The 12125-nt window shown below is 40.2% G+C and overlaps 1 protein-coding gene across 9 annotated transcripts in view; it reads right to left on the bottom strand.

The window, feature by feature from the left end:
- Positions 1 to 12125, bottom strand: part of MEGF10 (multiple EGF like domains 10) — a 320109-nt gene that overhangs the window by 64016 nt on the left and 243968 nt on the right. For all 9 annotated transcript variants that reach the window (XM_072840841.1, XM_072840842.1, XM_072840833.1 and 6 more), the window contains 2 exons: positions 3068 to 3314; positions 1397 to 1517 (listed from right to left, as the gene is read on the bottom strand). In XM_072840841.1, the coding sequence (XP_072696942.1) occupies positions 1397 to 1517; positions 3068 to 3314 (368 nt within the window). The remainder of the gene's footprint in view (positions 1 to 1396; positions 1518 to 3067; positions 3315 to 12125) is intronic.

Here is a 12125-nt window from a genome sequence, read left to right as displayed (position 1 = left end):
AAGAGAGAGAGGAAGGGGGGTCAGCACAGACATGGAGAGAAAGATTATAAAAGAGGGAGATGGATGAGCAACAGGGTCATACGCTTTGGTGAAGCCAAGCAGAATGAGAACAAAAGGGTCATCACTGAATATGGTAATTAAGAAGTTGGTTATGACCCTACAAACACAGCTTTGCTACAGCTCCTAGAGAAGTAAATTGCTCTCTTAAATTTTGTTTGTTAACAAAGGAAACAGACATTGGCCCTTTACTGCTGCACCTTTAAGCAGATGTATGCACAAACCAATACAGGTTAAGGATCAGTATCATTCCCTGGTTTCGGAGAAATGCGGTTAACAAGCCAGTGTTGACATTGAGTGTGTTGCATAACACCTTACCTGTGAGGTGCTACATGAAGAAAGTGTAACATGGTCAAAGTTTGGGAAAAGGGGTGAGTTACAGCTTCCTCTTAGATTTTCGTACTGAAACTTTGAGAAGCTCTGCAATACTTGGTAAATGTAGTTCACCTCAGTGGATCTCTGGATGGGCATGACCGCATAATTTTTTCACATAACGCTTACCCCATTGAAAATAATGTTCTCAAAGAACAATAGTGATGCACGGAACTTAATTATAAAAACAGTTATAGACATATATTATTCTATTGTGCTTTGCTTTATTGTGCTTCACAGATATATTGTGTTTTTTTTTTTTTTTTTTAAACAAATTGAAGGACTGTGACAATCCTGCAGTAAGCATGTCCTTTGGTGCCATTTTTCTAACAACATGTATTCCTTTTGTGTACCTGAGTCATGGTAATTCTGGCTCAGAATTTTCAAGTATTTTTTTAAAAATTTAATTATTATTATGTTTGTCGCAGTGATCTGTTATCAGTGGTCTCTGATGTTTCTAATGTAACTGTTTTGGTATCTACACTGGTTTTTTAGACATAATGTCATTGTACTCTTCATAGAATACAGTACCTTAGTAGTAAACAGCTTTTAGTGCACTAGTTAACCTAAAATTCATTTGGCTCACTTTATTGTGATATTCACTTTATTGCAGAGGACTGGAGCCAAACCCAAAGTATCTCCCAGGCAACCTATGTTTAGATACTTTCAGGGCTTAATATTGTCTGTCATATGTGAGATGAGGTTTTCCCTCTTCTTTGTCCTGAGGGAAAGTTCAGGACAGATGGCCACTATGTTTCACATGAGGACCTTTAGTGCACTTCAAGATTGAATCACCTTCTGCCTGAAAATGGACTTAAGGACTCCAGCTTTGAAAATAGTCAGCTATTTCCAGTTGTGCAATTTTTGACAATCAATGTAACTTTTCTTTGTACTAGAGTCTTCCATGTGCATTTTCACTTGAGTATCCTGGAACAGGTGGCTCTGGGAGGGAAGGAAGGAAGCTTACCAGCCAGCCCGAAGGGCAAGAGCATTCTCCGGTGACGTGATGACATATTCCTCCATTTTGGCAGGGACATCTCTGCTCGCACTGCGGACCGTGCTTGCCAGGGGGACAAAGGTCCTCACAGCTGAGGAATTGATGTGCAACAAAGGATACTGTTATTTACCCAAACTCGCAACCCTCAGGTTCACAGACACAACAGTGCCCAGGGCCCTAAAACAGGCAAGCTTTCTCTGCTCGATATTCTTCATTTGGTTAACATCAAAGCATTAATCATATTAGCTGGAAAACTCTTTGAGCGCTTGCCTAGACTTTTCCCTTCTTTGGGGGTATTTTCTAGTGAAATGATTTGAATTTGGAGAGAATGTATCCTATCTGAGAGTGCCAATGATGACTCTTCCCAGCCAAACACTCCTTGGGGACAGGGTCTCCCCATGTAACTATTAGAAAGCTCCTATGTTGCATCCGAAGTCTGCTTTTGTTTGTAGGATTGTTCAATTCTCAGAGGAGATGGAAAGGTCTGCATATCCCCTCCTTTGTGCACAGATTCTTCATAATCAGTTTCCAGCATTTTCTTCTTGAGGCTGATCATTTTCCATGCCCTTAGCCCCCATCCTTTTCCTATGAATGAAGTCTCTTCTCTTAGCCTTTAATTGTCTTGTTTGCTCTCCTATAAAACTGCTCCAAGTTTTCCAAAGCTCTACTCAATTGTGTCCTTAATAAAAGCCCATAAAAGCAATATTAACAATTAAGTAGTTTGAGATGATCATTCATTCTTCTGGAACTCAGGGCTTTCTAGGCTAATGCGGTTTTTTTCTTTAGTTCTACTTTATAGCTGTTAATACTGTTGGCAGGAAGTATTTACCTAATCAGCTGCATTTTTTCAAGTTTTAGTTCTGTGATTTACAAGTGTAATTTTCTCAGTAAGGGAATGAGATTTTTCTCTTTCCTACCTCTCTTTTTTTTTTTTTTTTTTTTTTGGCAAATTCTGCCTCTTTTTCTGTTTGCTAATACAAGCCAAAGGAAGAAATGTCCTTCACACAAAATGAAGTAGTGGAGGTTAAGAAGTTGCTTCAATAGTATCCAGAAAGAATTAAACTATTTCTGTGCACTATCCTACACAAATGTGATACATTTCATTGATGGTCACAAAGCAACATATGTAGCTACTGGTATTAAGTAACCTAGTTAACCTTTCATCATGGACTATTTCTAACATCTTCCCCTTTTTCTCTTTCCTATGGCACTGAACCCACCCAACTTTAACCAGTTAATTAGTTGCCACACACACAGAGCAGAATAACATGGCCTGTTAACAGTTAGCAATGTAACATAAATGCAACTGTGGGGGAATCCAAGCAGAACCTCAAATCTGCCTCTAATGACTCCCAAATATTACCACTCAATGAAACATCCTGGTCCTCTCTATCTCCGCCCTGCCAAAAGGAGAACATGAAACCTGGCCCTTAGACTATGGTTGGAGTCTGATGTTCAAGGGTCAAACAGCAGGAGCATCTCATGGCTGTCACTGCTGATCATCCCCTCTGTGCCAGAGCCCCACCCTCTCAGAGACTTCAGGCAGCAAGGAAACAAAAGCCTAGGAATCTGACAGTGGCAGCAGCATGGATGGAGAAGGTGAGCGGACTTTGCCATGCTGCTAAGCAGCATGTCACTTACAAGGCTCCAGTGTACCCTGGTGGGCAGCGGCATTCCCCTGTGACGTGGTCGCAGGTGGCTCCATTCTGACACTGGCATCTCTGGTGACAGTCATTACCGTAGGTGCCCTGCTCACAGCGGTCCTCACAACGCCAGCCCCGGAAACCTGCAGCGCAGTGGCAAGCCCCCGTGATGGGGTTGCACAGGGCCCCGTTCTTGCACTGGCACCGGCTGCTGCAATGGGGCCCCCAGTGATCACCATCACAGGCTGCAGGGAGAGAAACAATGGAGGGCATCAGAGTATGGATGCAGGCAATAGCAAGCTCTTCAGAACCAACTTGCCTTTGCCCTTGACTAGAATGGCTTGGCGTGCCAGGGTGGCTGAGTGGGTTAAGCACCCACTTTCAGCTCTGGTCATGATCTCCGCTTCCTGGGTCCTGGGATTGAGCCCTGTGTTGGGCTTGGGCAGAGTGGAGGTGGTTTGCTTCTCCCTCTCCCCTGCTCAGGCTCACTCTCTCTCTCTCTAAAATAAATAAATAAAATCTTTTTTAAAAATCTTAAAAAAAAAAAAAAAAAAGATGGCTTGATGATCCCTTCATCACCATTCCTTAGCTGGACATTGGGCTCTGGTACCAACCCATGGCAATGCTTCATAAATGTGTTCAGCACTAAGTGAGCCACTTCTAGTCACTCCATTGCTTGCTTAAGCAGTGCTACCATTCTCCAGCTTCATGCCTTGCTGAGTCTTGTTTCCTGCATCTGGAGTGCTGAGTTTGATGTGGCTAGAGTAATTGGCTACATGAGGATGTAAGCAGTGTGGGGGGTGGGGGAGAAGAGGCCAGCTACCCAGATGGGAAGGTTCAGCTTAGCTCAGGGGAGGGCTTTAACACACTAAGGAGTTGGATTGCATCTTGTGAATAAAGGATTGGTCTGATAGGATTTTTAAAAATATTTTATTTATTTATTCACGAGAGAGTCAGAGACACAGGCAGAGGGAGAAGCAGGTTCCCTGTGGGGAGCCCAATGTGGGACTTGATCCCAAGACCCCAGGATCGTGACCCAAGTTAAAGGCAGAGACACTCAACCACTGAGCTACTCAGGTGCCCTGGTCTGAAAGGATTTTAAACAATTAGGAACAATGCAGATTTGCATTCCTAGTAAGGTCAGCTGGCTACAGTCTGAGGAAGAGGCAGGAAGGAGCTCACAGCAAGAGGCAGGAAGACTTGCCAAGAAAAATGGCAGCAGGTAAGACAATAGGGGAGGGCAGCCCTGGTGGCGCAGCGGTTTAGCGCCGCCTGCAGCCCAGGGCGTGATCCTGGAGACCCGGATTGAGTCCCACGTCAGGCTCTCTGCATGGAGCCTGCTTCTGCCTGTGCCTTTGCCTCTCTCTCTCTCTCTCTCTGTCTCTGTCTCTATGAACAAATAAATAAATCTTTAAAAAGAAAAAAAAAAGACAATAGGGGAGACTCAGGGGCCTGAGCTCAGGCAGTGATGGGGAAGACCAAGAGGGGTCCTACAGGCTGATCTACTGCAGCATGGACTGACCCTGCTAGGGGTCTAGGCCAGAGCAAGCCAAAGACTCCCTATCTGCTTTCATGGTATCAGTCAAAAGACATGTGGATTGGGAGGTCATCGGAAAAAAAAAAAACAGAAAATAATTGAGTCGAATATTGAAATTCACTGACTACCCAACAATAGGCATAATCTCAGGTTGTGAGATCCAGCCTTGTGTGGCAGTTGGCACTTCTCCCTCCCCTCTCCCCTCCTCCCCTCCCCTTTACCTCCTCACAAAGGTAGGAACTCAAGCACTCTTACTCTCTCCCCCAAAAAACAAAAACAAAAACAAATGACAACAGGCATATGAAACCAGGTAAGATGGTAATAGAAAACATCATTTGAGAGATAGAGTTAAAAGTATAGTTCCAAAGAAAAGGAAGAGTGGCTGCAATTCAAGTTGATAAGCAGGAATAGGGGAGCAGGAAAGGAAAAATCCTCAATCCCAAACATTCTAAAAATTATAAAGGGTGATGATAAGCAAAACCAACCCTTAATATTCATTGCCTAGCTAGCGGCATATTTATTTATTAATTAGATGCTATAAAAATCATTAGGGAAGATGCACTGTGCCTGGAGCTCTTAGGATAAACTGCTTTTATGATTTAAAAAATAGTCTCCCGTCATAAAAATTTTGTAACTTCAATAGATCCAGATAAACTATTGAAAAAAAAGAAAGAATAAATGAATGAAAGAAAAGAAAAAGAAAGAATAAATGAATGAAAGAAAAGAAAAAGAAAGAAAGAAAACCAGACACATAACAAACAACTTATTAGACATGCAGGATTCATCTCCCAACATTAGAACCTACCTTCCTTTTCATAATATCAAAAGGTTTAAATGAATAATTTTGTTTTAAGTCAGTATGGCTTTGTTCTCCTTAGTACTTTAACAAACATACTTTAACACAATTAAAAACAATGAGAGGATTACAGAAGCTAAAGCAGATGAAGAAAGCAATTACCTAAGAACTCACAATCTTCTTAAACAGAATAAGATTAGGTAGTAGTTCTGAGATTTAAGCCTAATTGTTATTCATATAGTTGCTTCTTTTATTGCCTATGGATATGGTCAAAGCATTTTTTTTCAATTACAACTCCTTCAATCTAGGATATATCCTTTGGGAGAAAAAAAACAGAGTATGTTTCTTTAAATGCCCTCAGGTACCCAAAAACAGAAGAATTTCTCCTGTGTTTAAGGTAAGCCCAAATAAATTAAATAGTCCTTTGTAACTTGTTCCCTGGTTCATCAGTCCTAAGAGGAAGGAAAATCTTCATTCCATTTAAGCTAAATCTGTTATCCTAGAATCTGATCCTTTTTTTCTCCTGTGCTTCTCATGGTGTATCTGATGTGGTTCATCACTGTTCTCTGTATTATACAAGATCTTATTCTTGAAACGTGAATGCATCCTTGACCCTGCTCCTTGCAGGCTAGATTCTCCTTGCAGTACTTTTACTTAATTTTTAGAAGTCTATTCAATTTCACTCATTTTCTTTGCTGAACCTTCTTGAAAGTTTCCATATCCCTCTCGACTTCTGCGAACCTAAGATACTAAATGAAATACTCATTTTTTGTAGTGTATCATGGAGGATTAACTGATTGACACAAAACAAAATTTTAGCTAATAAAACTACCTTGATAAGGACATCCAGATCATGTCAGAAGCATTTAGAAAGAAACAAGTGTGGTGGGTTAGAGTTCTTTTTCCCCACTGTGACACTGGGATAAGGGTTGACTGGTACACAGACACTTTACAGAATATGTTTTACAGTATCAGGAGAGCAGTAGGAAGAAGTCAAGGTATCAGGGGACAGAACTGGTCTCTCTACTTCCTTGTGACCCATTTCCACATCACATTCAACATCTTCTCTTCCAGAAGAGCAGTCAGGCAGAGACCACTTCTATTTTCTTGAAGTTAGACAAATGCAAAAGAAAAAAAACCAAAACACAAAAACCCTTAGGATACCTCCTCAGGACAGAAACAAGTTCATAGCAGAAATTGATAACTATCAGCATCAAAGAAAGTGTTTCAGGCTCTTAGGGAGATATTATAGCGGCCGACATGGTTAATTTCCTGGCCATATCTAAGCACTGTGGCATGCTTTGAAGTGACAGCTTCTCTCCTTGGGGCTGTGTTTCCCTAAGAGGCCACTGATACATGGGCCTCACATCGTGAATACCAGGCATCAACATAAGCTACGCCAAGGGAAAAATCCACATACAAAAGTGTATAGACAAATAAGCAGGAAGTAGAACAAGTGGGACACAGAAGCCTGGCTTGAATCTAGGCATCACTGTGACTTCCTTTCCTTTTTTCATTTGTCATATTTAACTACTGCAACACATCCCTTTTTACAGCTTATCACACAAAAGCCTGTTTACTACAAACACAAGAGTATGTTGACTATCTAGACAAGATGCAGAATTTGTTCTTTTTGAACACCAAGCTTGACCAGTTATCCCGAATTCACGTACTGTGTTTGGAAAGACAGTGTGGAGACTCTGAAGTCAAATCACTTCACATCTTTTACTTAACACCTCACTCTAATCTCAAGGGGCAAGTATTTCACTCCTGAAGAAAAAGTGCCTGAATTGGTTACTGTCACTGGCAACTTAAAAGTAGTTTACATTAAAATGGCAAGAGCTTGAATCTTCTAATAGGAAAAGATATATATGAACCAACCTTTGTTTCAGTTTAAACTGAAAAGAACTCTAGTGCACATAAGGGATTCATTTTCAGCTTCTGGTTGCATCTCTTGTTGAGTTGTGCTAACTGTTAGAAATGGACTCTCGGTGCAGCATATCCAGATTCATGCAGCTATTTCAGGGGACAGATTAATGAGGGTCTCAGGCAGCACAGACAGTGTGCTCTAATAAGCTCTCACAATCAGATGGAAATAAGAGGAAGTTTAAACTTCTGTGTAGTATCAGAAGTATAGGGTTCATGCTACAACCCTTAGTGACAACTAGTGGAGCACTGGATCCTCACAAGACAATGGACTCACCTCGGAGCCCTTATACCTACAACGTTCAGTGACACCAGTAAGCACAAGTTACAACAATGGGTAGGTACTGAATTTACTCAGTTTTATGTGTCAGCCATAGTATGAGGCTTAGAGTTCAAAGGAAAATGGCAGAATGCCTGCTTCTAGAAGCTTATAGGTTAAGGCAGAGGCCTTAAGTAATTAGACAATAAAACACCCTGAGCAGTAGGGTAAGGATATGGACAAGGTATAACAGAAAACACCAGGATGAACCCTAACCAGTGTTGTTGAGTTGTGCAAGGCTTTCCACATAAAATGATGTCTAAGCTGAGACCTAGAGGCAAAGTGTGCCCTATTTAGGTAGTGGGTGGAGGATTTGTAAGTAGAAGGAGGAGCTCCTGAAAGTGAGGGAAGTTGCAGGAGGTACTGCATTCAGAGAAAATAATACATAAAACAGAAGGCTTTGAAATGCCCATGAATGCCTTCTTCTATTGCATCATGGCCACTATCCTCTTCCTGTGCATAACAAAAGAAGTCAGTATAGAAATGAGTAGACATGGAGTGATGTCAGACATGCCCTCCCCCTCCTGCAGTCCTCCCCAGTCTTCCAAGCTCAGCTCAGAAACCTTCTCTGTCCATCAGGTACATTTTTTTCAGATCCGATCTCAGATGCTCTCTGAAAAAGACATCAGTATATATTTTCCACGACACTCCTCTTGCACTCAGATCACAATTTCTATATACACGTGCCTTGTTCCCCATCAAATAAAACTGAATTTCACAGGTGTTAAGACATACTGACAGCCTTTCTTGATCTCAGTTGTTCTCGACCAAAATTTTAATCCCATAGAGTCACAGGAGCCACCTTGTTGACTTTGATGGTGAGAAGCATTCTGATTTCAGGGATATTAAACTGAGAAAGAACTGTGCACCCCCAGTCATAAAGTAGGGTAACAACAATGATGAGCTTGATATGTACAGGGATAATGTTAACCGCTTTCTTTTAATGAAAACCAGCACTTTTAGGCACTTCTATGGGAAAGTGGATTACCACATCTGTTTTAGACTTTACTCTGGACTAGTGTACCAAAAGCTCTTTAGTCATAAATTGCTCTTTTGAGATTTTTCCAAAACGAAGAAGCATACAGGGGTAAATGCAGTGACAATTCACAATAGTTATCTTGTTAAAAATATTTACACTGTGCGCATAGACATCCATCTAAGCACCTGAAATAGAGGAACTCTCACAATGGCCCTGGGAAGTAGCTAGTATTGTATTCCTTTTGTATGGATGAAGAAATGGAGATCCAGATGATTTGCTAGAAGTACATGGGTAGTAAGTAGTGAAGCAAGACCTCTTGTCTTCAGTCTGTATTATAAACCACTATATTTTACTCCCTCCAAATCTATCAGTGATCTTTATCCCAGTACTGTTTATAGTAACAAAATCGGAAAAAAAAAAAAAAAAAAAAAAAAAACCTAATCTTCTAGTAGTAGAATACAGGTGAAAAGAAACTGATATAATCGTGCAATGGAATATTATGCATCAACTAAAAGTGATATTAGAGAGTAATATTTAATGAACTTGAAAGACATTAGCAATATCTTAATTGTAAAAAGTAGATTAAAAATGATGGGCACAAGACAATCCAATTGTAGCAATATGTTAGAACGAAGCAGATGAAATTGTTATTAATTTAGATCAAAAAAGGCCAAATATCAGCAACTGTATATGGCTGAACCTAATATCTGGGGAAGGGGGGGAGAAGAGAGAACATGACAAAGGTAGAAAGAGAGATAGACAGACAGATACTGAATGGCTTTACGGTCAAATGGTACCATCAGGAATCTCTGGGTCTTAAGAGTATGCTTGATTTTTCTTTTATTCATTTAGATTAACCAGCTTTTCTAAATTTTCTGCAATCATTGTATATCCTTTTGGTAGTAAGAGAAAAGCAAGCAGAAAAATGGTTTTTTAAATGGTTTGATCTGCTGAGCATTTCTATTGTTGTGTGCTCCATGCTTTATACACCTCTTTCTAGTCATCACAGCAATTACAACAAGGCTGGTATCATTACCACATTTAGCACACAGAGAATGTTTAGGATGAGACCATTTAGGTAAAATGTCCCAAAACACCTGGCTGGTAAGTGTTGGTATCAGAAACCCAAGACTTTCTACAAAGAAAAGTCCAAGCATTTTTCATAAGGTCATCTGGCTCCTAAGCGAGTGAAATTATACATTTTGGTCAAACAGAATATCCCACAATTTCATCAGACATGATCCTTTGAGGCAGAGCAGCAAATTATAAGACCTTTCACTGAGCAAGCCTATGCGGTCAGCCAATGACTCAATATTTAGAGGCAGTGAAAATAGGAAATTACCTTCGTTGTGAGAACATAGGGCACTTCTAGAAGAGAAAATAAAATTAAGGAGATGTCAGATCTGAAGGCCTTCCGGGAGTTGATAACGATTCTGTGCAAACAAAATAGCCAATAATACTGTGAAAATACCATTAATGGCATTAGCTTTAGGAGCTTTAGGAGCACACCAAACTGAAAACTAGGCCCATATGGCACATGGCCAGCATTCAAGGTCTGTTTGATGAGTGAATGAAATGAACAAGAATGTAAAGCATTATAGCTAACTTTCACAAACAAACCTGTAAAACCATCTTAACACTTCTCAGAACATTCTCCTCTCCTGACCCTCTTTAAACCCTCAGTCCAATTTCCCATTCCAAGGATGGGAAGAGAGTGAAGGCGTTGTAAGGTACATCAAGTTTCAAATGGGCGTCAGCATTATGCAGCTATTTTCTTCAAATATCACAAAAACTCAATGAGATGTTAGGTTTGTAAGTATCTAACATTTCACGTGCAAAATGGACTTGGTTGGTAATTTGCTTAGTCACTTAGCATTCAAATGGCAAAAGCCAGTGAATCACTCAAACCTGTCAATGTCTCCAAAGCTGTGATCTTGCCCCCACACCATATGGACCATCTCATCCCAACTGATGCCCATCAGTTACAAAATCTGGTATCAGTGCACATTTGCTATTTCTCTAGATTTCTAAAAGGGAACATTCTAAGACAAAAGTCTCACAGATGCTTGAAAAAAAATTTTTTATACCTAAAAATGGTCTTTCTCAGGCTTTAAAGTGTTAAGAGCAGCTTCATCAGAATGGTTTTGATGCAGAATGTCTCCACATGTCCATAGACACAGATGTATTGACAAAAACAAGGCACTAGAAAATTCTTTGAACAAATGGAAGATGGTTTAGTAAATCTTGTGTCTTGGTATAGAGGAAGAATAAGGAAAGGAGAGATAAACAGAAATGCCAAATTGAGGGATGCTCTGGAGGAAAGAACAAGGACACGTGAATACATTGCCTCAGCCAAAACACTCCTCAACAACAACAAAGGAAAGGATGAAATCATTTTTCCCTTAGATGAAGGAGTAATGTTTACCATCAAGTTCACCTTGTTACAAAAGTCATCAATCACCAGCTGGCTCAAGGAAGGGTATAATCATTTAGCATCAGACAGACCTGGACCCTAGCTGAGCCACTGTCACTTCATAGCCATAGAACTTGAGCAAATCCCCAACCTTTGTTACACTTCATTTTCCAATTGCCCCATGGAAATGGTGGAACATACTAATTACACAAAAGTACTTGTTGGTAGGTGTGACACAGCACAGAGCTAGTATACCAGAAATTTTATCCGATGGTTGGCACAATGGAACATCCAACCCCAGGAAAAAAAAAAAAAAAAACACTCTAGAAAAACATCCTCCAGCTGTACATAAAGCGAGAATAACAGGCCTGTTTCTGGTTGGTATTATTTGTTTGTCTTGCATGAATCACTCATGAGAAAAAGGACAAGTTGGTTCTCACAATGTGAATTTCAAAAACAAATTGCCGACTAACTCCACAAAGTAAAAAAACAAGCTCTGGTATCATCCCTTTCAAGTGTTTTTCATAAAGCCATTTGGAAAAAGCTCAGGCCCACAATGAAACCCAGTTGTTATGTGACATCCCATTCTGAAATGCCAAATAAAAACTGGATTTAGACATTTCCCCTATTGGCTGATGACCCATGTGTCCAGAGGAGTAGGCTTGTACCTGGAGCCCAAAAATATAAAAGGAGGAATTTAGAAACAAACCCATGAACTCCTTGGTAATTTTCCCCTTAGCATAAGGAAATAGGTGATAATAAATAAAATCTTGAGAATCTTGCCATGTTACTGGCACCAATCCCAAGGACTTGATTTTGCCTCAAGCTTATCTATAGCCATTAAGACAACAGAAGCAGCCTTGAAACTCACTATAAACTTTAAAATCCTTTTCTAAAGCAACTGGTTCTAAATTATAGAGAACAAAAAAAGTGGCCAATTCTGTGTACTCACATTAGGTCTAAACAAATCCTAGATGAAATGAGCTGTCTGTGTTTGGTTGTCCTTTTATTTTGTTTGTCTTGGTTTAATACCTCCAGCATCTGAGACGTCAAACTGTAGAACTCTACAGAGTTCAAGAAGCTTGC

The sequence above is a fragment of the Canis lupus genome, chromosome 10 (assembly GCF_048164855.1).
Source record: "Canis lupus baileyi chromosome 10, mCanLup2.hap1, whole genome shotgun sequence".
Lineage (NCBI taxonomy): Eukaryota > Metazoa > Chordata > Mammalia > Carnivora > Canidae > Canis > Canis lupus.
The sequence above is the reverse complement of the archived record's forward strand: the minus strand, read 5'-3'. Positions and strand labels throughout refer to the sequence as shown.